We start from the raw sequence: 26,995 nt of genomic DNA, 5'->3' as shown, positions 1-26,995 counted from the left end.
TCAGAGCACCACACACAAATAGAAGATACTAAGAGCTTTCAGATAAACAGACCATATATACATTGTAGAGCTATGTTTGCATGAATTTCTCTATGGCCAGGCGCAGTGGCCACACCTACAGTCCAAGCACTCTGGGAGGCCGAGGCGGGTGGATTGCCTGAGATTAGAGTTCGAGATGAGCCTGGGCAAGAGCAAGACTCTGTATCTAAAAATAGCCAGGCATTGTGGCAGTCGCCTGTAGTGCCTGCTACTTGGGAAGCTGAGGCAAGGGAATCGCTTAAGCCCAAGAGTTTGAGGTTGCTGTGACACCACAGTACTCTACCAAGGGCAACAAAGTGAGACTCTGTCTCAAAAAATAAACAAAGTAAAAATAAAAGAAACTTTAGCATTTAGTAGCCCAATGGAATAAAGCCTTCAAAATGTTAAGAGAATACAGTTTTTAGCCTAGAAATTCCATACCCGAGAGAGAGAGGAAAAGATAGGATTCAGGTAACAGGGGATCCAGTCATGAGAGGACAAAGAAAATTCTAGGTCAAAAGTTGTTTAGTTAACCCAAGGTACCATCAGTCCCAATTGGAGCAAAAAGTATCAATGGCTGTGGGAAGGCAAGAGAAGAGTATAGGTAACGTAGCCCTGTCTGAGAGATTGGGACTGTCAGTTTTTAGAACAATTATTAGTAGGTATGAGACCATTTTAGAGGGCAGGGTAAGCAGCAGTGGATACAGAAAAAAAAATAATTGTCTCTTGAAAACGAGACAATTATTAACTCCAGAAAAAATTAATAGTTGCATAAAAAAGAAGAAGAAAAGTTACTGTTGAGCCAAGTAGTATATTATGATTAATGTCTCCATTGATACTGGAAATTTCCGTTTCTATGCTACTAATCAGAAATTATTCTATAATAACTACTGAAAGACAGCAGAAAGGAGAATTGAGAGGATGTTTGTAAGTGAGCTGAACCCTTAATTACCAGAACAGAGAGCCAATGGGTTATCTCTAAAAACTGATTAATAATGAAAAGCCTGTATGTTACTTAGATATAGTATTTGTAATCACCAGAAGGACTGGAGAATTGTTGCCTTGGGTGATTATGATTAGACTCCTTATGGGGCGTAGGGGTTGAGAGGGAACTGTTTCATTAAATGCTGTGTAGGACTATTTGATTTTATTTTAAAGCATAGACATATGTAATAATGATAAAAAGAAAAATAATCATAGAAGGTAAAGAGGAAAAGTGTTAAGAGAAGCAAACAAAAAATTCACCATTACCATAATTATAGAATCTGGGGGAAAAATTGTTATCTAACAACAATAATAGAAGTATTATTTCATAACATGGGGAAAATGTCCAAAATGTATTGCTCAGTAAAATAAGTAGATAAAATTTGGTATATAAGATAACCTAATTTCATAACAAGATTTACCTTTGCATGCATAGGAAAAACAGAATTATGATACAGAAATATTACAGACAGTTATTTCTAAATTATGATTTTTTGTGACTTAATTTATATGGCTATATTGCTTTTGAAATTAGAAAAAAGATTTAAAAAAAAACAATGAGTGAAAGCTATTTAAAGAGTTTGGAAAGGATGACATTCATGAAAATTCTACTTATTCTTTTTTGTGAACAAGTCATCAAACTAAACTCTTCAGAGTTTACAGCGCTACGTAAGATACTGTTATAATTTCCCATGGAGATCAATATCTAACATGGGAGATAAAAAGGAATGTATAAATAGTACATATAAAGACCGCAGGTAATGCAAATGCAAGGTAGAATATTCTAAGCATCCAGGGAAATACAGTTATAATTCTTCAGTGAGAAAGTTTGTTTTAGATGGAGCAGAGTTATGAGGTTGGAAGTAGAAGGTATACAAAGGATTTCAAGTAGCAGAAACTGTGTGAAATCATTTCAGAAAGAACATGACTCAGAAGTGTAAATGCTAGGTACTTTGGGTTGGAGCCTGTAGAGGCAAAGGGATTATGCTTTGGGGCCAGATTAGGGTGCTGAATCCCAGGTAAAGGGATTTGAAGTTCGTTCAATAGGAGTTTGCAGTCATCGAAGGTTGTTGAAGAGGAAAATGAAATAATGTCATGTGGGTAGAGAAAACATATATGAAGTCTGAAGTCTTGCAGTAAGATATGGGTTGTGAGAATGAGAAGGAGGGATAAACTTGAGAAACAATTCAAGAGTGTATTATATAGAATTTTGCGATGATTTGTACATGGCAAAAGAGACACGAAGCAACAAAAGGGACCACATTTTCGGAGCCTGGAGTCCTACAACAAAGGGAACAATAGCACAAAAGCACAGGCAGAATAAAGAGAGTTTTGTAGAGGAAGATAGTTTTTGGTATCTTGAGTGTTAGATTTGGTTTCAGGAAAGTATCTAAAGACAGTTGATAGTATGATTCTGAAGGGCAGCCATTTGTTCAGCAAGTAGGTATTGAGCGTCTCTGGTGTTTAATAACTCCACGAGCATTATCTGTTCCCAACTGACTAAAACGAGATCTCTGTCCTTATGGCACTTGTTTGGAATAGGGAAATAAATAGCTATGAAATAGATAATTATAATCCAATAATTTTAAGTAATATATCAACAAAGTATGAACAGAGTGTTGTGAGAGCGTGGAGGAAAAATCTATGTCCTGACCTCTTTGTTTAGTTACGTGGAAAGGACTCACCCATGTCACTGAAAGAAGGCTTGTGTGCCTAGTAGGAGCTTACGCACATGGGAAATTATTCCAGGCATGATGTGGATGTTTCATGAAAACAAGAACTTAGTCTGGAGAGCACAGAGGTAGAGAACACTAAACTGAGAACAAAATCTTGAGGAATGTTTATATGTTTGCAAGGTAGGAGGAGATTGAGAAGCCATGGAGGGAGAATTGTAATCAGATCCCAGAAGCTACAAGACACGAGGAAGTTTGTTAGCGATCAAGAGAGTAGGAAAATTTAGGCTAAAAGTACACTGGATTAGTGATTCAGGGGGTATTAACTTCCAAAAATGTTTCAGAAATATTAGAATAAAAGTGTTTCAGTTGTTAAGCATATGTAATAATAATGATTATAGAAATAAAGGTAACAAAATACTGCTCTATGAATATATGTGTTACACGTATTAACTTAGAATTTATATGTGTTTTCTTATAAATTAAAGATAAATTCATAACAGAGACAAACTCTTGTGTAGGGAATAAGTATAAACCATATTTTTATGAACATCATTTATTAAAAAATCGTATCAACTGAGAGGAAATGGTCTTGTGGGATAGTAGAGCCATCGGTTTGTCTGAGATTTTGTTGATGTTTGCAAACACCTTTAAGAAGAGTAGTAAGGAGGCGACTCCTGTGGCTCAAAGGAGTAGGGTGCCGGCCCCATATGCCAGAGGTGGTGAGTTCAAATCCAGCCCCAGCCAAAAAGTGCAAAAAAAAAAAAAAAACAAAAGAAGAGTAGTACGGACAAAATTTAGACTTTGAAGGAGCTAAGTATAGAAAATTTTGAGACAGACTGTTATGGTCCTTTATTTCACACCCAAGAAAAACAGTTAACAGCATCCTTTCTGATTCTCCCATACGCGTTTTAATTTGCTAGGCATATGGGTGTTGCTCGGAGGACTTCATTGGTTTCCATCCATGCAGATTTTGTCTTTCTTGATTTTTGTGTATCTTAGAACTTTCATAATGACCCACATATGGGAGAAAATGGATGATGGCAGTTCTCAGAAACCCCGCCTCCCCTCCTCCCTTGGTCCCCAGTTATCTGACTATTGCTTTTCCTTCAGTCGTCACCCCAAATGTTCCTACGTCAGACAGAGCTTCCTGTCCAACTGCCTTCAAACTAGTTTTTCCATGTTATACTAGCACATCTTTCTTTTCCCTCTCTGTGTACAACCTCACACAATTTATAATATATTGCTGTATATTTATTAAATGTCTGCCTTCCTTACCAGACTGTCAGTTGCATGAGGACAGACAACCATGAGAATTTGTTTTCCACTTTACAATTTAACCTTGTCACAATGTTGTTACATATTAATCTGTTAGTAAATAAGTATTGAATGAAAGAGAGAAGTAAAAGGATAAAATTAAGTATTCCTAGAGCAGCTTTCTTGGAGATAGGATGGTTGTAAGAAATGTCAAAATCCAGCATGTAACCCAGTATTTGGGTTTCTGGAGTAGAATGGAGATCAAAGTTGAGAAAATTGAAGTTACACACTTAGAACAATTATTCAGATTCCTGTTGGACTCCCTGAGAACAGGATGGGATGAAGGAGAAGGAATGATGTTTTAAAATAAATAGATGAAAAAATGGGAGATGCTGAAGGAAAGCAGATGGGATAGACTTCAAAAATGAAATAGGAAAAAAAATGAGTGAAAAGTGGTAAAATGTATGCTGTCCTTTTTTCTCTTACCAGGTGAGTTGGGACTTTGTACAGGGTTGTGAGCCAAAGGGAATAAAATGAAAAACTATCTTTCAGTTAAATTGAGAATGTGTAAAGATTCCTTATAGAAATAATGAGAAGAGTGTGTAGGAGAATAGGTTCATGAAAAAACAGAGGCGTTGGAAGACACAATGTGAAGGGGAGACACCAGGGAAGACCAAGAAATGAGAGAAATATTATACAGTGGGGTGTTATCTATGATGTAATAAACCTGTTCAGTGTAGATTCATCACTATTTCTAGAGAAACAGTACAAAAGAATCCAAAATTGAGCAATTCTACTAGCAAACAACGGCTTTCTGCCATGTAGCCCATACCTTGGAATGTAATTTACACATAAATGTATTTATATTATTTACACTAAATGACTTTGATAGAAAAATTATCTTATTTTTCTGCTCTCACCTGGTGGTTTAAATTCTGCACAATATTTATAGCAACTTCCTAGAAATTCTTGATTCTAAAATATAGAAGTTATTTTGCCTAGTATTTTTTCAAAGGATTACTCATGCTTTAAATGGTTTGGAAAATTGTTTAAAAATAATTAATGATAGTGAAATAACTGATTTAATTTATGTGCACTTCAAATACAATCTACAGGTTTGATTTTGTTTTGTTCTGTTCTGTTTTTTAAATCAGTATAGTGGAACTTTTAGGCACCCATGAGTCCTTTGCCTGGATATATTATTTCAGTTCCTCTTGTGACCAGTGTCATAGCAGGGGTTTGTAAGGTGACTGGAGTGAGGGATGCTATCTTTGTTCATGAAAAAGAGTTGTCTGTTCTCTGGGCAAAACTAAATGATTCCTATGGGAGTCCAATGAGGACAGTGCCTGAATGGCACTGCGCTTTACTACCGAGGGCTTAGGCACAGACTGCCTGGTGTTTTATGTTGTTCTATATCCATTCAAAACCAAGAGTCAAAGTTCTCTGTGATATCCTTATGAATAGTCATACATGAAAACATACTGCTTTCTATAGAGGTTAGTTCTTTTAATCATTTTTTTAAAGTTTGTTTTCATGACCATCATAGCATTTTAAAAGATTTATTGAGTTAATGGCACAGAGATAATGGTTCCCTAACTATTAGGGAATAACTCATCTCCTGGATGTGAGATGTTTTGGAAAAGATTACCATTTTTTTGTAACTAACCATTGTGTAATAATCCTGACTGAAAGCACCTAGTGGGCTGATTCTTGGTATTGTAAAAGGAGTGCTGAGGAGGAAGGATAGACTTATCTGCCGCTATGTTTTGCATGGGCAAAGTACTATTATCAAGGTGGAAAGAAAAGAGAAACGCTCCACTTTTATCTGTACTTTGTCTCACCACTTGAATTCTTCTTAATCTACTTATTTCTCATGAATAACCTCTTTTTATTAAACCATGACATTTCAAGTTGTTGCACTTTAGCTTTCTTTAGTAAAATTCTCTGCCCTTATCCCTCCAACACAAAATCTCATCATGTATCTGTACTGATTTATCTTTTGAATGAGTCAAAGTTGAGATAATTGTGTAAATATATTACAAGTCAGATAATTTGAAGATTGATCATCATCCCTCGTGGTCTGGAATATAGTCAGAGCATGAGTTTGATTCAGTATTTCCCCTGTCGCTGGAGGTGCAGTCTGCCTGTCTTCTCACTGTTAGTCTTGATACCAATGGGAATGTGGAGGAGGAAGAGATTTAGGTCTAAAAATCATATAAATACTTCCTCCCGACTCTCAGAAGTCAGCGGTTACTTTTCTTTGGAGGTGGATGAGATTGGCAGCACACTAACCTTAAGTTCTCTTTCCAGTGGGCAAACCTCACAAGTGCAACTACTGTGGACGAAGTTATAAGCAGCGCAGTTCGCTGGAGGAACACAAGGAACGCTGCCACAACTATCTCCAGAATGTCAGCATGGAGGCTGCGGGGCAGGTCATGAGTCACCATGGTGGGTAGAAACAGCATTTGTGATTTCCATTCCCCCTCTAGCTTGCTTCTGTAGATTTTTATGTATTAATTGGTTTCTTCTGCCTTTCAACATGAAGGTGGAAATCTTGTTCTGTTATCACATTAACCTAAATAAGTTGACCTTTAAGATACATTGCAAATGATATTAGATTTTTGTGATACTCCCAAATTACTTCTGATATGTCTAAATGAACACATTAACAGCAGTCAACCTTTAATATAACAAAGGAGGTATTATTTACTTTTCTGTTTGATTTCTCTAACCAAATAGTTAGAGATGGTCCTACATCAGCCTATAGGTTTTCTAAAAGAATAAATTGGTTATTTGCATGTTTTCCCCTGTTAAAGGTAAGTGATTGGTGATATAATTTGAAACTTCTCTAATCTGTCTTGTAATTTATCTGGGAAATTATTGATTTTGCTTTTAACAAGTGTGAGAAACAACCTAGACCAAAATTAGACACAATTTCTTCCATATAAAATATCCTCTAAGTATGAAATGTTGAGCTCCACACTATTGCAGGTAGGAAAGTGGTCCCTAATGTTTATCAATTAGTAATTCTTTATTCCTTAAAGATTAGTTTTAGTAATTAGCCTTTCAAAGGGAGATAGGAATTTCAATACTTTAGATTTGTAGTATCTGTATTGTCTTACAACTTGTATTTTTATGCTGATCAGTTTCATCATTTATACAAATATATATAAAATTGTTAACTTACTGGTATATCTTTTATTTTTAAAAAGATTTGGCCAGCATTAAATGGCATACTTGAGATTGCTGTAGTCATTTTTAAAATGTAATCCATTTATTGACTTAGATGTAGCTAAGTGAAGGCTTAATTGTAGATTTGGTTTTTTATAAGATACATACTATGGAACTGTTTATTGGACAGCTAGTGATTATTATTGAATTGAGAATTTTTAAAATTGAAACTATTGTTATTCTGAATAATTGAAGCATTTCCTTCTATTGATGATAGTTTCTAAATTTAAAGAATCTGATTTGATTATATCCATTATTGTGACTGAGTCTGTTTATTTTAATATTGTTATCATTAACATTTTTACCAACTTGTCTGTCTCACATCTTAGTGAATTTGATATTGGAAGCTTGCACTCTTTACCAGGGCTTATGAAGATAGCATAGGATTCAAAGCAAAAGGGTTGTGAAATGGTGGGTCTCACACTCCAGTGAAATTGTTCTTGCTACATGGTGTTTGAATGTGTCACCCACATAGGCAGTGTATGAGAATTAAATGTGATTTGGTAACAAATACCTAAAAAATGGTTCCTTTTACTATTTTATTTCAGGGACTTAAATAACTGAAACCAATAAAAACACTATCCTCTATAAAGTTGTTATTTACCAGGGTTAACTTAAACATTACAGGTTTCATTCGCCTACCAAGCACACTGTTTCTGTTTAAATTGTTGGTTTTACGGGGAACTTGAGTGAAGGAGCTGATGGAGGCTTAAGGTGATGCTGGAGCTTCCCGAAGACACCTGACCAGCACCGCTGTTAGTTTTTCTATGTAATGTTCTTCCCTTGAAGTTCTAACATTTGATTGAATTATCCATGGGCAAATTCTGTTGATTATTTTTCCAGTCATAGTTATTTATGGAACACTACATTGCATAATAATTGAATAAGAAATAGAGTCTCTGAGAAAACTATACAGTATTTGAGAGATACGGGTCAAATAAATAATGATAATCAACATTTAATTATCTGTCAGCAGATTGACCTTTTAGAGAATAAAATATTAACGAAAAATTAAACAAGTATATTTTGCAGGAGAAAAAGTCATGTTTTCTAAACAACTGGGGCCTCAGTATTAACCCCTATTTTCCAGATTGCCTAGCTAGGGGACAGGCAGAGGCCTTTTACAGATGGGGCTGAGGCTGAAACAAAGTGGGGGGAAGTGGGAAAGAGATTAGGGCATGCAATAGAGTGGGGGATGGGAGGGTGGGTTTTGCTGTCATGTACATGCCCAAATATGTATTCTTAAACATATGATATCCTTTTTAACTACATAAATTTATATCAAGGCCATTTTATGCTATACTTCTTCTAGATTTTTTGCATAATAATGTGAGATTATCCTTAATCTCCTTTTCCTTTTGATAACATGCTTAATGGGGAATTGGCTGTATAAGGTAGTTGATAAATGTCGTAAGGGGAAAACACGGGTAAAGTACTCCTGGAGGTCATCATCAACATGTGTCTCATATAAATAGCTTGGCACGTGTCTCCTGTTAAACAGAGCACAGTGAAAGGTGGGTTTATGTCCTTCCTTCTCTTTCTGTCCTGCTGTAGCTTGTTGATTTATTTATGCGTTTATTTTCTTCATTTAGTGGTAGGTTTGTCATCAGAGTGGTTGCCATTAGCTCCATGAAATGAATTACTCTTCTTTTTAAAATATCTGACACAGTCATATTTTTTACCCTCTCTTTTCTGAAAGTTTATCCTTTCCCATGTTCCCATACTCTGCAGGTATGGAAATACCTGAAGAAAAAGGGGCATTTTTTTTTTTTTTTTTTTTACTTTATTCAGAAAACATTTATTGAGGGCTTGGTATTTGCCAAGTTCTATGGGACATTCTAGGAATATCCAGATAAATGGATATAATTTATCATATCCATTTATCATATCACAATTTCTTTATATACTTTAATTAATAGTCTACTAGGGAATACAAACTATGAAAAGTAAAATGAAGTAAAAGTTATAATAAAGGTGTATAAAATGCTTTAGGAACACAGGCATAGACTTCTGTGTCTGGCAAAGTCATGGAAAGCTTCTTACATGCAGCAGTGTTTGATCTACACATGAAGGGCGAGCACCAATTGCAAAGGATGCAAAGAATATTCTAGACACGGAGGAGACGTGGAGATGCTGAGCGCTATGGAAGTTAAAGGAGTGATGGGAAATAAGACTGAAATAATAGGTTGTAATGCAAGGAAAGAGCCTTTGGTTGCCAGTCTCTTGTTTGAATTTGAAGAGAGCACTGGAATCATCAAATTTGTGTCTTCCAAAGAAAAATGTTACCAATGTAGAATATAGGATAGCTGTCTGACTGGGGCAGCAGGTGGCATGTGAGGAAACACTAAAAGTGAGAAGGCCAAGGAAAAGATGAAAAGTCAGTGACAGGAGGATGGAATAAGAGGCAGCACTGAGGCATAAAAAGTTCTTAGAAATGTCGACTGACTTTGAGGACAGGGACGAACTTTGGGGACTTGTAGTTTTAGAAATGAAGATAAGAATGAATTGGGTTTGGTAGCTTATTTATCTTATTTAAATGTTATATTTATGCTCATTGTTCAAGTCTGTTCAGTTTGAAGAAAAAGCTTTAAAAAGCAAGCTATGTAATTACCTTTCTCCTCTAACCTAAAGACAAAAATGAAAGTGTGAACCAGGAAGGTAGCCAACTTTAAACCTACGTATTGTTAGGTTTATGCTCTGAATTATTTGGGAATGGAAGCTTCTTTAGTGCTAGTATGGAGGCACTGAGTACCTTCAAACTTTCTGGTAAACTTTTTTGACTTATTTCCATTGAATGAAATCATTTTCTTCATTAATTCATTCAGTAAATATCCACTGATGATATATGTCTCATATCATAAAAGGCATTGGAGATAAAAATTCAAATAAAATGCAAATCCTAAGGTTATTTACCAACTACTTTAAGAATTAGAACAGTAAAGCTTCAGTTAGAACACTGTGTAATGGGAAGAATAGGGGAATAGGAAATGGATACCTAGATCAGTTGGGCTTCTAAAAGTTTCAAGGGAAATTTGTGAATTTGTGTTTGAGCTGACTTTAGAAAGGCACAAATAGTAAGCTGTTAAGTGTAGAACATGCAGAGAGGACAGCACAGGTGAAGAAACAGAAGTCTAGAAGACCGTGGAGGGTTAAGGACCTACAAATAGCTTTATATAATCCCAGCTCAGTTTGTAAGGACAAGAGAAATTGAAAGGTGATAAGGGTAGATAAACAGGCTCTGGATAAAACATCAAGGGCCTATTGTGCTAAGCAAAGAATTTTGTACTTTATCCTAAATAAAGGATTATGCTTATAATTTATTGCTAGAAATGTAGAAGAGAGATCACAGGAGTCATGAGTAGATTAGTTAAGGAGATTGTTGCAGTGGTCGACATGGGCTTAGTAGCCTGGAATGTAGAAAAAGTTAGATAATTGAGAGCAATTCGAGATGTAGAAGTTAAAACAAATGTAACTTTTTTTTTTTTTGAGACAGAGTCTCACTATGTCACCCTTGGTACAGTGCGGTGGCATCACAGCTCACAGCAACCTCAAACACCTGGGCTTAAGCGATTCTCTTGCCTCAGCCTCCCAAATAGACTATAGCCTCCCGCCACAAGGCCTGGCTATTTCTTTCTTTTTTTTTTTAAGAGACAGAGTCTTATTTTGTCAACCCTCGGTAGAGTGCCATGGCATCACAACTCACAGTAATCTCCAGCTCTTGGGCTTAAGTGATTCTCTTGCCTCAGCCTCCCGAGTAGCTGGGACTGCAGGCACCCACCACAACGCCCATCTATTTTTTTATTGCAGTTGGTTGGGGCCAGGTTTGAACCCGCCAGCCTCCGTGTATGAGGCTGGTGCCCTACTCACTGAGCCACAGGTGCCGCCCACCTGGCTATTTCTTAGTTGGAGGTGTCGTCGTTGTTTAGTGGGCCTACCCCGGGCTCAAACCCTCCAGCCTCAGTGTAAGTGGCTGGCACCCGACTCACTGAGCCAAAACCGTTGTAACTTTATGTGTGGTTGTAAGGAGATGTGGCAGAGAGGAGGAGAGATGGGAGACGGGTGAGAAGAAGGAATCTTGTATTTGCCATAGGTATCTAGCGTGAATGCTGGACTAGATAGTAGTGCTGTTCATAATTAGATGAGAATTAGGAAAATAGGAGAAAACTGGGTAGGAAAATGGAGGTTTTTGGTTTTCAACACGTTGATAACTCATGTGTACCCGTGAATGAGCCAACAAAAACTATCGAGGAGAAAGTTGCATAGATCTCAAGCTCTTGAGAGAGGTCTGAGTCGGAAATAACAGTCTGTGAACCATCATTATAAATGTAGTAGCCTTAAGGAGTAGGTTTTAATACAGTAATATGGATGAGTGTAGGCAGAGACATCCAGAAGGCCAGGTACACACCAGGAGGGGGAAGAAGTCATGGAGATGAGTAAGGGCAGAATAGGAACATGGACAGTTTCAGCACTGGGAAATGCTGTCAAGAAAATAAGATAACTGAGGGGTTTTTATTGGCAGAATGGAGAAAATTCATGACAATGTATTATAAAAGAGGAGTAGTTGTTTTGCATGCCCAATTCCTTCCTCTTTCACTTGCTAACGACAGTGCCTTTAGTTAAATTCCTTCCATTGTGTGCACCTGTGTCTCACTGGACTGTCAGTCCAGCTACCCTGCCTTTCCCTGACCAGGGTGTAGACAAATCTAGGCCTTTCAGACTGTTTATTTCTGGGATTTGAATTTTATGTGGATTGTTTCAATTTTTAAAAAAGTTATAATGGGAATACTATCATCCTTCTGCCTTTATTAATTTATCAAAGTTTTGAAACAAAGATATAAGACAAGTATGAATATATTTTTATCCTAGTTATAATTTCAAAAATAATGTCAAAGAAGATATTTGGTTATAAAGTTTGGTCAAACAAGTGAAGTTAGCATGGTGGTATATCTTTAGTCCAGATAAATGTGTCACTGTGTGATTAATACACTATTCAGATGTGTAGAGAATTTGTTTTAAGCAATATACGTATGCTCAGAAACATTTTCATCTGAGTTACATCCAGGTCTGTGAAAGCAAAAAATTCAGATTAGTTGCATAATTGAAGAAAAAATTGTCAGATCTTTTCCCAGTGGCAGATCTTACGTGTAGGTCATGTTGGTTTATAAAAAAAGTCAGCACTCAAAACACATCTACAAAGAATAGTATAGCATAGTGGTTAAGAGCCCAACCTCTGGAACCAGCCCTCTTCGTGGTAACATTGCCTACAGAGTAGATGTTACCCCTGAGAATACGACTTATTATTTGTTTCTTCATCTGTAAAGTGAAGATGGTAATAGCACCTCTTTCATGGGAGTGGTGAAAGAGTTAAATGATTAAATGAAAAACCTTAAAATAATACTAAGCACATAGTATTCACTGTGTCATCACTTATTATTGCTGATATTGTAGAAATGAAATCAGTTTTCAACACATAAAGGACTGCTGTGAAGTAGAAGTTAGAACCTTACCAAAGTCATCATTTTCAGTTCACATGAGCTTTATTGAACGTGGGACAAATCGTCTGAATTGAGGTGAATGTGGCCGGGGACAGTTCCCACACCCTGGTTTCATTTTGAGTGTTAAACGTGTGCAAGTATCAAAAATCAAGGTGAGACTTTGAGCAAAACTGCCAAGTTTTAGACTACTCATTTTCAGAACTAATTAGCATATTCAATTTGGGGGGCAAACCCTGGTAACCAGTTTGCTGGATTTTTTAGCAAAATTTATGACAACTTGTTTCTTTATAATTGTTTTCATTTTGGATCTTTTCCCACTTGATATCATGAATTATATCAGTAAAGAAAATGCCGTAAGTATATTGTTGGTCCTGAAAATCGTCTTGGATTTTTTTTTTTTTTTTGACAAATTAAGATCTAGTAATTGTAGATAGCCAGAGGACCTAATTTTAAATGTAGATTAAAAATTCAGTTGGTTGGTTTTTGTTGGGTTTGTTTGTTTGTTTGTTTCTTGAGACAGTCTCACTTTGTTGCCCTAGGCTAAAATTTAGGGCCAAGGCCTCAGCCTAACTCACAGTAACCTCAAACTCCTTAGGTTCAGGTAATTCTTCTGCCTCAGCCTCTGGTGTAAGCTGGGACTACAGGTGCCTCCCACAATGCCTGGCTAATTTTTCTATTTTTAGTACTCAGGCTGGTCTGGAACTCCTGGGCTCAAGTGATCCTCCCACCTTGGCTTCCCAGAGTGCTAGGATTACAGGCATGAGTCAGGGCACCTGACCTTAGTTAGGCCTCAAAGATTCAGCTGTTTTATGGCCCATTCACTAGGTTAATCACAACTTGGATGAATATTGAAATTCTTTAAACATATCCACATTATGGAAATATTTAGATTCTGTTTTTCAGGGTTTTTTTGAAATCCGCAGCCTGTGTTGGTTATTAAGAAGTCACCTGCATTGTGCACTCTGTTTTCCAGACTTTGATCTCTTGTTTTCTCACTTTAGTTTAGTCTTCACCAGCAAGATCTCCTTGGAAATGAGAATGGCTTTGTTGCATACAGTGGGACTGTCTTAAATAAGTAAAAAAAAGGGTCAGTGTTTTATAATGACTTCTGAACAGATAAAGATATTCTAAGAAATGAATCCTTTAGGTTTCCAAACAGTACTGGCACAAGGGCAATTGGAGAAAGCACCAGTAGTCAGGAAGTGTTAAGTTATGTTCTTCCCCGTGAATACTGGTTTTAATCAGCTGATGTGAGATGTTACCCTATCCTTCACATCCTGGACAGTATTTCTGTTCAGAAGCAACTTTTGTAAGTTCTTTTTCTATGTTGTGAGTATCAGTGTCTAAGGGCTAACATATTAGCCCATAGTGACTGAGACTTGGGATGAATAAGGAACAGCATGGGAGAGTGTTATGCCAGATGAGTTGGGGCAGTAGTTTAGTGAGCCTACATGTCAATTTGAAAATGGATTCTTCTTCAAACTGAAGAGCACTTTTTAAAATAAATTACAATCTTAAACCTGTCACAATTTAATATGCATAAGACAAGTTCAGAAATGGGTCCCCTTCATGAAAGCTGCTTTATGCAGGTCTTTAAGCTGCTGCCAGTAGGGCTAACAGGTCATGAAATAGAAAATCTGCAGGAGGAAAATAGATGGGTTAAAAAAAAAAACACAGTTGAATATTGCACTATTATTCTGTGTCTGTTTAAGATTTTCTCCAAAACAGGTTGACTGACTTAAATTATTTTAGAAAAATAAACTCTAAAAGCCTTCAAAATGGGTGCAGTCTTAAAGTAGTATTGATTTCAATCAACGATAAAAACACTTTCAGAGGAATAAGATGAGAAATAAAATGAACATGTTTGCCACCAGTAGTCATTTATGTCATTGGTCTAAAAAACACTCAGATAAAAACGAATCCTGTGTGTGTGTGCAATTAAAGAGTATACTTTCACCCTAGATGTTATTCTTTCTACTTGCTTTTATTCGAGCATACTAGCTTATGTTTTGATAACATATATTAAGATGGCAAGTCCAGCTTTGTATCTTTCAAAATGTTGAAGAAATTACCAGATTGCACTTTTGTATGGTTTTATATAGTACCTCCTATGGAAGATTGTAAGGAACAAGAGCCTATTATGGACAACAATATTTCTCTGGTGCCTTTTGAGAGACCTGCTGTCATAGAGAAGCTCACAGGGAATATGGGAAAACGTAAAAGCTCCACACCACAGAAGTTTGTGGGTAAGCACTGCAAATGCTTTTGTTTCTTTGCAAGGTGATTTTAATGGGAAAAGGCAAGTGCTCATGCACAGAAATAAATATGATATGTTTCAGTGCATGAGATAAATACCCATCTCTTCTCTGTTATTCTTTTCTACTCTGTGGAAACTCCACACACACACCTTTATATAGGCAGAAGAAAGAGAAAATAAGAGAAAGATGGGTGAGTCACCATCTCAAATTTCAATGATGTATAAAGTGAAATAGCATTACAAATAAAACATTAATTTATTTGAAAGATACAAGTATATTAGGGAAATGGTCTAGCATTTTGGTCAGTTTTGTAATCGGTTTTAAAATTTGTACTAGTGCCAGGTTTTTAACTAATTTCTTTATATAATAATTGTTTTACTATTTGATTTATAATTAACAATTTTTTTTTCAAAATTCTACATTAGAAGCATAATGCAGCAACTTACATTCCAGATTTTTTATATTTGTATCTATATTTTAAATTTTGATTTTTGTTTTTCATCTAGCCTATGGTTATTAATGATTAAATATTATATATTTAGACTTTCCCTTCTCATTTCTAAACCCTTAGATATTCTTTGATACACTCAGTGTTAGCATCATTGAGTGTATCATGCTCTAAGTCAGAGTGTTACTGAGGATACAAAAAGAATTAACTATTCTTTTAACGTGATACAAATGCATGTAATAGAGATTCCGTAGAATTGTTGAAGTTTGTCATTCATTGTATATATGATGTATCTATTCTTGTAGACTTAATAGAGGAAAAAAATAAGAGATGACGATATTCAAGCATTCTTACCGTCTAGAGAGCATTATGAGACATCCTAATAGAGAAATGACTGGGAGAAAAAATCTTTTCTTCGGTTATTTCAGGGAGGAAATAAAATTCTATTACTTCAGTAAACACTTAGAGAATGTTTCCTTTCCATCTAAAATTGAAGAACTAACAATCCCTAAAATAGTACTTAAGACTAGCTGGAGGGATTTATTGAAAACTCGTTGAAAGATGGTAACTCTAAGGGCCGTAGTTTATAGTGGGTCCATGTAAGACCCTTGAGATTATGCTCAAAGGCCTATGTTGGGTTCTGGGTGCCATTTCTTTCTGTTCCTTTCTTTTTATTGGTAACTATGAAAGAAAAGGAAAAAAAAGCCTATTTATTTTGAATGTTGATCGGTTTAATGGATGTCATCAAATGCTTACTTCTAACTAGACTATTGCGCTGGAAAAATAAGAATTATTTTATTATTTTTGTCTTCTGAGCCTGATCTGTATAGTCTGCTCTTTGTTAACATGTCATGTTTCCTAGGATGTAGAGATGTTCTGCTCAATTTTATTGATAACCTTCCTGAGAAGAGACAGGTTTTTAAGAAATTACAGTATGATTCTAAAATAATTATATTAGATTTTTTATTGTGAATTTGAGAGTGCATTTTTATTTGGATTCCATCCTAGTAATAGATAATAAAAAATAGCAATGGTAACCATTTCTAATTATACTTCGAATGAAAATTTGTCCACATCTGCCATAAATTCCTTTGTCCTCCATGTCCTTCCGATGTCCTTTGGTTAAATACTGTTCTTTGGCCTTATCAAGCTCTCCAGATGTGAACTTCCTGCACATCTGTTTGTCTCTTTGTCTCTTTCGTTATCCAGCTTCGAGTCCTTGGCTCATCACTCTCACCACTCTTACCAATAATCTTGACTCTCTTGTCTTATCCCGTCTATCACCTTCTCTTAATGACACCCCCTCTCTCATAAAGCACATTGAGCATCTTTTCTCTGTTCACATCTCAGCTCTTCCCACCTTTATTAGTGGCTGTCACTACAGATAAATGAATTACTGATCTCAAGTATCGGTTGGTCCTCCATCCTGTGCAGCAGCACTCTTTTAATCCATCCTTGAACCGTCTTCTCTCCTACTCTCCACCATGGCCATTTCAATCTTTCTCTACTCTCTGCAAACATGGTATTTCACTCCATGGTGATCATCTATCTATATTCATAGGGAATAAAATCAGTAGAAATGATTTCAGTGTAATACAACCATACCTACAGAATTGTGTGTCTCCATGAATACTTCTTATTTCAGTGGTAGAAGGACTCCTCTTTCTCATTAATTCTTCCTCTTGTCCCTGGAATTCTCCTATCCTGTTCCCACAAGTACTTCATACTATTATTTTTCCTCTTTCTGACTTACGATTTTTAACTTCTCTTCTCTAATGGCATTTTCCTACCAACATTAAATGTGATAAACTCTCTTAATTAAAAAAAAAAAAAAAAACTTCTCTTAAGTCCAAGTCTCCTTTTAGCTGCCACCTATATTCTCCTTCTCTTCAACCGTGGAATTGTTGAAAGAGTTCTCTGTGCTTGCTTTCTATGATTTCTTTCTTTCTGCTCATTTCCCAGTCCACGTAAGCTGGCTTTCTTCCCCACGCTCCATTGAAATCATTCTCATTGAGGTCACTACTAGCTTCCATGGTGCCAAATTCAGTGGACCCTTTTAATACACTATCTTACACAACTCCTAGAGAGCATTTGCCACTATAAATGTTTCGTTTAGAAACACTTTTTCCTTGGTTTCTATGACACTGATCTCTCTTGCCTTGCTTCCAGCTTCTCTGACTGCTCTTTCTCAGTCTTCTTTATGGACTTACTCCTAACAGCCATGAAAATGGGGCAAAGTGCAAACAGAGGCCCCCCATTCATGTGCCTAAACATTTTCATTTTCTACATCTGTCTGAAAAACTTACATTCTGTCCTCCTAGCTTGGAAGATTCCAAATACATAGGAATTTTCAGATTCCTTGTAGCTCGACACCGGACCTTGGCAAGACAAGTAAAAGCACCCCCTGGCTTCCAGCAGGCTCCCGTCTTACACCCACTCCTGGTTCTGTCCATTATTACCAAAGAGGCCGTACACACGTGTGCATAACCACCACAGCCTATCATGCCTGTTCTCTTTGCGTTGCTCCCCATACGCGGCACATGCGTGGGGAGCAACATAGTGGGTACTAAGGAGATGGACCTCACAAGGAGGACTGTGCAGACCTTGGAAGCAGACTCCGAGCCATCTGGGCAAGGAATTCTGGGATCCGGGGTTTCCAGGGAGTGGTCTGGGGAGCTCCAGGTCAGCACACTCCTTGGCCATACAGACTCCTCATTCCATGAAGAGCAAGGCTCAGGGCTCTCTGAACAAGAATCCTACCTGCCTTGATGTGTGGGTCGGCATAAAACTCCTGGTATTCTATGTTTGACCCTCCTTCTTCACACTGTGCCAGGGCCTGGGTGACGAGATCTATCCCCATGGCTTTAGCAGTTGCTTTCTGCCAACTGATGGCTCTCTCATCTCCATCACAAGCCCAGTTCTCCCTCCTGAGTTTGATATTATATCTCAGTACTTGACATGAGTATTACTCATAGTTCTCCCCAAACTAAATTCGTCATCTTTTCTAAGTTTCCCAGGCCAGAAACCGGGACTTCGTGCTTCTTTCGCTTTATCATTCTCTTATGCCTAATAATCACAAAGCCCTAGCAACTGTAGTTTCTAAAATTTCTCTGCATTCTATCAACTCCATTTTCACTGCTACGCCACTAGTTCATACCATCATAATCTCTATGGCAACAACCTCCTAAACCTTCTTGCTAAATGAATATATTTAGGCCGGTTTTCCATTTAACCCATTCAATTCTTATTTCTGTAGGATAAAATGTAAATTTCTTAGAAGTTGAATGAGCCCTATATGCACAACTCGTCTTTTTCACCTGCTCTCAGTCATATTGAAGTGTACACAGTTTCCTATTTATAAGTCTTGCCCTCTGATCTTTCCTACCAACTGTTCCACCCAATGTTTCTTTACTTAGCTAATATTTACTATCACGTTCTTATCCCCATGCCACTTCCTTCAAGAAGTCTTCCTTTGCTCCCTTAGCATGTGTTACATATTCCTCTTCTTTAACCTCATAACACATCACACTGTTTTACAAGTGATCCTTATACTGCTCTCATTCCGTCTAAACTGTAAGCTCTTTGAGAATATAGATAAGGTTTATCCAGCTTAACACTGTGAAAAGTGAAACTTTTAACACTACAATGTTTTGAATTGGATGCCCTCAGATAATTTCTCAGCACTTTTTTCTCCCATTTTCATTACTACATTCATTACATGAATCTCACTTTGGGGCCATTTCATCAAATCTGAAATAATGCTAACTACCTTAATGTGTGTTTTCAGAGTAGTTCTGTGGCTCCACGTTGCTTGCCACTATTAAAAAAGATAGGGATCCTTCTACACAACATACTAAGCCTTTATCAGAAGTCCACAAATATTTTAAGTAGCTTTTATTTGTAAGTTTTACCTATCTATATGACTAAGTAAATAGTTAGAGATCATGTTATGTTAGGGACAGAATTTTTAAAAGATGAAATATTCTGTCTAAAACTTAATATTTGGAGAAAAATTAATATTGCTTTTCATGTTTTAAACACCCAAACTATCTTCTAATTAATGTTCAGACATCATGTTGAAGTATAATACTGAAGTAAAATTATATTTGTTGTAACCAATATTGAAAAAACTATAGACATACTTTAATCAAAAAAAGTGCAGAAATAACAATGGTGCATACCAGCACAGGTATTAGAATAATGAAAAAGAGATGATGTGACATTGAAGAGTCATCAATTTCAAGAAGCAAAACAAACATATTTACCGTGTTGGTGAACATCTACATGTTGAAGTAACTCCTAATTTTATTTTTAAATATCATTCACTTTTTTCAGGATATGGAGCTTTTAACAATAATTTTTTTTTTTAATTCTCCAGAATGACATATATTGGGCTGTATGATTTTTTGCTGAAATAGCCTCTAAATCCACCAAATTAACCGTACACAAAAACAATGAGGTGACATGTTATAACCTTGTCACTCTCAGATCTTTGTAGCTTGGTCCCTGATTTTTGGAATATGCAAATACAAGCTTAGTCTCTGGCTTATTTTTACCTGGTATTTATTCTTCCTCCTATAGCTCCTGAGCTCTATTCAAGTGAGAATTTTAATAGAAAATGAAAATAAGTTAAACTTAATGATACCTTCCAAGCTAGGTACATTCCTGTGATGGCAGCAGAACAAGTGCAAATGGCTTGTGAAGTTTTTATTGCTTGTGTTCTTTCCATGTTAAAAGTATCAGGGAGTCTCAGAAGAATTAAAGAGCCCAAACTCTTGATATTAAAGGATAAGATATACCTAACCGTGTAAAATAGAGGTGATTACTTAACTCTGTATCCTTTTAAATTTTTTATCCCAATCACTAATTTTAATGTATTCTTTTTATTCTTCTTCTTTCCTCTTGCTCTCCCTTTTAGGGGAAAAGATCATGCGATTCAGCTACCCAGATATTCACTTTGATATGAACTTAACATATGAGAAGGAGGCTGAGCTGATGCAGTCTCATATGATGGACCAAGCCATCAACAATGCAATCACCTACCTTGGAGCTGAGGCCCTTCACCCTCTGATGCAACACCCGCCAAGCACAATCGCTGAGGTGGCCCCAGTTATAAGCTCAGCTTATTCTCAGGTCTATCATCCAAATAGGATAGAAAGACCCATTAGCAGGGAAACCTCTGATAGTCACGATAACAACATGGATGGCCCTATCTCTCTTATTAGACCAAAGAGTCGACCCCAGGAAAGAGAGGCCTCTCCCAGCAATAGCTGCCTGGATTCTACTGACTCAGAAAGCAGCCATGATGACCACCAATCCTACCAAGGAAACCCTGCCTTAAATCCCAAGAGGAAACAAAGCCCAGCTTACATGAAGGAGGATGTCAAGGCTTTGGATCCTACCAAGGCTCCTAAGGGCTCTCTGAAGGACATCTACAAGGTCTTCAATGGAGAAGGAGAACAGATTCGGGCCTTCAAGTGTGAGCACTGCCGAGTCCTTTTCCTAGACCATGTTATGTACACCATTCACATGGGTTGCCATGGCTACCGGGACCCACTGGAATGCAACATTTGTGGCTACAGAAGCCAGGACCGTTACGAGTTTTCATCACACATTGTCCGAGGGGAGCACACATTCCACTAGGCCTTTTCATTCCAAAGGGGACCCCTATGAAGTAAAGAACTGCACATGAAGAAATACTGCACTTACAATCCCACCTTCCTTCAGATGTTGGCATACCTTTTTTTTTTTAATATTATTACTGTTGATAATTCTTATTTTGTGGACGCAGTGTCATTTGCTCTGCCTAATGACAATAGGGAAGAAAGAGAAGAGAGAAGGGATGGGGGTGTTGTTTCTTGATCACTTGGCATGTTTGTTCTGTGGGAATTCTAAGAGCAGTTCATTTCTGCCACTCATAGGTATAAGACATATCATTCTTTGAAAAAATCACCTGATTCGTATAGATTCACCTAGAAATGCTATTCTGTTTTGTCACTGATATTCAGGATTATGATTGAAGACAGGAAAGTTTAGAGTTTTCTGGTTACGAATTTGGCGAATGGTATAAGTACTTTTAAAAAAGAATTTGTTTCAAAATGTAAGCTGATTTTTTGTTGTTGTTCTTTGGAGATCATGAACACAAACACATGGTTATTTTTGGTGATAACTCCTAGGATGAGTTGAGTTGTTGTGGGTTCTATGTTTACTCCCCCTATGGAATTTCTAATTCAGTATGTTTTACACTGTACCATATAGCAAAACTTTTAAACTACAGGTAGTTAAGGACCACCTACAATACATCTGAGGTCCTGTGATCCTATTTTTCTAAACTTTAGCACTGTTTTTCCATAGTTTTGATGACTGGCATTTTATAGACACCCTGGCAGCCTTACTTCTAACACCTTTAATGAATAGTATTTTTATGTGGTTTTCAAAATAACATATGGTCTAAGAGTGGATAACAGGCAGTCAATTTCTGTGAGGGACGTCTATTTTTCAGAAATTGGAGATGTTTTCTTTTAAAGTTTTGATGTCATGGCAGCATGGTATACATATTTGTTTCTAAAAGTATGCTTACGATTGTCACTTTAATCAGCATTTAATCAGTGTTAACCAGTCAGCAGAAAAATATAATTAGGCTAACAGTGGGGGAAAACCCACTTATAAATCTCTTTTCTGGTATTTCTCTTTTCACTTGTTTTCTTCAAGCTGTGACCACCCAGTGTTCTGTCCATAGTTCATTCATCTTTTACTCTTCAAGCAGAAGGTCTTAAAAGCCTTGCTGCAGGCTATTTCTTTCAAAATCTCCTCGGGGCAATTGCTAATTTGACCTGAATGTGGTAACTTGAACCCAGTAAGGTTATTGAACTAGGGCTATTTATTATAGTATTTCTTCAGTAATAATATTTACTACTTTTGCTGCAAAGAAAAGGGAACTTCTATGTAACCTGTACATTGGACTATAGACAAAACAACCAAGTTTACTTTTTACCCATCTGGGAGTCTAGAATCAACAGAACCTCCATAGGTCCTGCACATCTTTCTGTTTCAAAAATATTCAGCTCTATAAATCCTTGTCAGAAATGAATCAGTTCCTTAGTACAGAATTTCCCTTCCTTAATCCATATATGTCATTGGTTACCATATTTCATGTGTATGTTTTAATTTCACTTGCATGGGTGCTCGGTTTTTTCTTTGCAGTCCAAAAGAACAGAGGGGAGGAATTCGGTGAGACTGATTCAGGTCCTTTTGGGGAACACACTTGGAAGGCAGAACTTGCTGCTCATGTTTGTCTGCAACTGGATTATCTGATAACCATTTGTGAATACTGAAATTCTGTTAAGTAGTAACTGATAACTGCTCTAAAAGGTTATTAAATAGGATGCTGAAACTATGTTTCTTAATACAGTGTGGTATGAGAATTACCAAAACTACAGAACTGTGGACAGATAAGTGAGTCTGGCTCCATCACTGCTCTAAGCTCATTTTCTTATTTACCATTTGTTTATTTAAAGTGCTTCTGAGCACTAACACTGCTAGAATTAGACAAAAATGGTTAGAACTGAGCTGTCTTTTTTACTAGTCCCTATCATAATTATTTTTGGAAAAATTGCCAAACTGCTCCTTTAAATCTAAGAGAATGTATTAGACATGTGTAGAATGTCAGCTATTACCCATTTTGCTGCCTGCCTTGTACATTGTGATCATACAGTTTATTCCAAGGTAAAACATGTCCTTCAGAACCCCTTATTCCCCATCTACCCTAACCACTCCCAAATAATAATTGGAATGCCATTTTCTTTTAGACGAAGTAAATGATTTTAAGGTTCATGATTTTGAGTTTTGGTATAATTTAATGAAACATTTGGATGCCAGTCAATATGTTCATAATTTAAGCTGTTTTATCTATATGTTAATTTCTGCTGGCATTATCTATGAATTTTCTTCCTTACTTTTTTTCTCCCAGTGCATGAACAATCATGTACCTACCTGCACTGGGATGAGACTAAGTTTAGATGGACCTAAAGAGTTGTGTAGTTCCCTTATGAAGACAGTCCTAATACTAAACTTTGTTTTCCTGATTTCATCTTTTGGGGAATTTATTTTATTGAAGGTAGTTAATGGTTGTGAGAGTGCATTTGCTGCAAGTGTGTACTTGTGTTTTCTTAGCTTCATGATCTGAGGAACAGAAAGGGGTGGAGATGGCTCAGGGTGTGGCAGAGACAAATAAGGACAAGCAAGGTCAATTCAAACTTGCCGGTTAGAAAGGATTTTTGTGGACCTGGTGCTTTCTGAGAAACTCTAGATGGCTATATTTGCATGCCTTTTCTTCACAAAAGGAAATATGCGAGGTGGTAGGTAGCACCTAAAAATAAATATAAGGGTCACAAACCAAATACATCAAGTTTTACATAACAGTTGCATGCCCACAGTTTATTTAGGTGAGATTTCACATTACGGAAAGTATTTGAGGAACGTGAAAATGGGTTATTCTCTGTAATTTCCAGTTTGGCAAAAATTCAGAAATTCATCACATTGCTTTGGCCTAATTTGGCCCAGAATTTTATCTCCAATCACTCTCTACAAGTGATGAATCATGTTTTAAGAGCCATTCTAATTGGGCTTTTTAAAACAGTAGAAGTTATCACTAGGCAGACTGGAAGAGATTTTAAGTTATCGAAACTTTCTGTTGGTAATTTTCTAAAGGGACAAAATGGGAGAATAAAAAACTAGAATTAGATTTGGCCACAAGGTGGGAACTCTCCTACACACATACAGGCAATTATATACATAACTCATAATGTGTACTTGTGTGTGTATCACACACATTCTTTAAAAAAAGAGTCATGCAAAGGAGCAGTTAGACTGATCAGATGTATTGTAAAAAGATAGAGTTAAATTATAGTCAATACGTGAGCAATTAGGTGGGTTTTCTTTACCAGATTGTATTAAGAATTACTAAAGAAGTTACTGGTGTGTTTTTAGGACTAGTGGCAACTATTAAACTTAAACCCCTTGAAACTTTATTATCTACTTCCAGAACAAGGTGAAACAAACCATGAAAAAATAAATTCAGGCTGACTTGAAATCAATTTGAAGAAATCATAAATTCATTTTTGAATAAGAAGAAAATATAGAAAATAAATATTACCAACTTTTACTTGGCAAATATTTTAGTGAGCTCAATAGATTTTTTGAATGGCTTTCTCAGTTACACACTTTTTCTCAGTTACACACTTCACAAAACCCTGAGTCTTTATGCTATTTTTTTTTTTTTTTTTTTTGTAGAGACAGAGTCTCACTGTACCGCCCTCGGGTAGAGTGCTGTGGCGTCACACGGCTCACAGCAACCTCTAACTCTTGGGCTTACGTGATTCTCTTGCCTCAGCCTCCCGGTAGCAGCTGGGACTACAGGCGCCCGCCACAACGCCCGGCTATTTTTTGGTTGCAGTTTGGCCGGGGCTGGGTTTGAACCCGCCACCCTCGGCATATGGGGCTGGCACCCTACTCACTGAGCCACAGGCGCCGCCCCTTTATGCTATTTTTTATTGCTTAACAAAATTTACATCAGATTAGAGCATTCAGATGAAAATTATGTTTTTATTACTTTCCAAGTCTTATTCTATACTATCGCTTAGGGTAGAAAAAAGCAAAAGAGACTAAAAATATAAACAAAATAACTGTCTGCCCTACTCTCCAGACAGAATTAATACTGTAAAAGGTACTAGCTAACATTTTCTTTAGAACTTTCGTTTGTTCATTTTCTATAAAAAGGGATGTTACATTTGTTACCTTCATTTGTATTTATATGTTATTTTAACAAGTCTTATCTGTATGAAGGTTATTCTAAACCAGAAAATTCCCCAAATCCAAAAAAAGAGTGTATGTATATATGAGGGGATGAAATTGAAATTTGTATATATAGAAGTTATCTCAGAAATATTTTTAATCCTCCAGTTTCTGCAAAATAATTAAAATATACAGTAACTGGTCTCTTAAAATCCAGAATTTGATGTATTAAATACTAATAAAAAATGTTATATTGGTGCCTTTTTAAAATGCATTGAGAGTATTGGTGAGCTATTATAGCCCTGCAATACTTTGTGCATTTTTAAAAATCACTTAAAAATGAGTACTATGTAATTCATATTTGTGTTCCTAGGGCAAATCTTTAGAGCAATTTCCAATATAGAAACTTCAGCTCAGCTGTTAAAAGTAAAAGAAAACTTTGGAACCAGATTTTAATATCTTCTTAGTTTCATAGTATTTATAAATATCATTACAAGATCATACAAGTAAAATGTAAGGTAGAATGAAATTTTACCTGTGAATTGAATTATGGTAATGTGTTTTTGTTTTGTTTTTTTTAAGGAAGAATTATTTCTGTATTTCATAGGGATTTATTAGGGGAATTTTTAGTCAATAAAATGCAGTATTGTTTGGGATTTTCATTTCCAGACTAGTATTGTTCTAGTCCTGGGACCTCTATTTTCTAATCTCTGAATATTTGATGGAATAACATAAAAAAGCTGGTAATTAATTCTTCTTGAACAAAACAAAACTGAATAGTCATATCACATTGCTGTTCTCCAAAGCTTAATCTCAAATGGTTTCATACCATGGTTGTGTATTATTTGCCATGGATATGTTGGGATATTACAGTTTAAGAAAAAAGAAAGAGCTGCTGGTTATACAAAGCAAATGTCATATGACCAAGACGCTGTGATATGCTAGTGTTTCTTTTTATCATAGTGTATTGCTAGGCCAAATAATGACACCTTGACTATTTTTACATTTATTGCAAAAACCTAAAATTTTGGAATTTCCATAAGATTTTTATGTAATATTCTATTTCTAGCTTTTTAGTTTTATCTTGCTGTACTGTACGTTTGTGGATATTTTTCACATGCACTCTTAGGAATAAGTTCTTAATTCTGTATATGGGATTTTTCTCCTATAACATTGCATTTGTATATTTTCTGTATAAATTTGTTGTGAGTTAACTTTTATCCCATACAGACAGTGGTACATGAATGACTAGTTTTCTAAGATGTCCTTTTTATTGTGAATAAAATATACAATTTAGAGGCCCTCTGTTACGCCACATAAAGTACAGCATATAACTTGATATAGGTACAAATAAGCCAGTTTGCAGTGAATTGGGCCTTTCAAATTACCTCAAGTGACACACAGTGAGAAAGCTTCTTGAATGAGTGGAGGTCACTGAATTCCCTACTATGCACTTATCAGGATTTTACTTAATTTAATTTACTGGAAATGGATTTTTTTTTTTTTTTTTTTAATGAATACACTGTAACAAGGGACGGAATCTGGGTTTTGTTTTCTAGGGTTTTTTTTGTTTGTTTGTTTTGTTTTTTAAGTAGTTCAAATTCTGAAACTGTGACAAAATTTGACAGTTAAGCACTGTCAGATTTTGAACATAAATCACTTGCCCTTCTTTGTAACAAAGTCTTTTGTTATTTCTACTTAAGTTTTGTAGTATCTCCCAAACCTTTCTTCTCTGTCTAGCTCCCTTTCATCATTGTCTCCGAATGTCTTTGCCTCTCTTTCCTTACTAGTTTGAAGATTAGGTCAACTCTTATTTCCAATTCATTGGTCCTTAATTGT

General features: G+C 36.3%; 1 protein-coding gene across 4 annotated transcripts in view; it reads left to right on the top strand.

Moving 5' to 3' along the window:
- The window catches only part of IKZF2 (IKAROS family zinc finger 2), a 145,694-nt gene extending 123,151 nt beyond the window's left edge, over positions 1 to 22,543 (top strand). For all 4 annotated transcript variants that reach the window (XM_053598210.1, XM_053598208.1, XM_053598209.1 and 1 more), the window contains 3 exons: positions 6,243 to 6,380; positions 14,761 to 14,904; positions 20,283 to 22,543. In XM_053598210.1, the coding sequence (XP_053454185.1) occupies positions 6,243 to 6,380; positions 14,761 to 14,904; positions 20,283 to 21,007 (1,007 nt within the window). In that variant the 3' untranslated portion in view covers positions 21,008 to 22,543. The remainder of the gene's footprint in view (positions 1 to 6,242; positions 6,381 to 14,760; positions 14,905 to 20,282) is intronic.
- Positions 22,544 to 26,995: the final 4,452 nt, after the last annotated feature.

The sequence above is a fragment of the Nycticebus coucang genome, chromosome 7 (assembly GCF_027406575.1).
Source record: "Nycticebus coucang isolate mNycCou1 chromosome 7, mNycCou1.pri, whole genome shotgun sequence".
Classification (NCBI taxonomy): Eukaryota; Metazoa; Chordata; class Mammalia; order Primates; family Lorisidae; genus Nycticebus; species Nycticebus coucang.
Note: the sequence above shows the minus strand (reverse complement) of the source record. Positions and strands in the feature narration are given on the sequence as shown.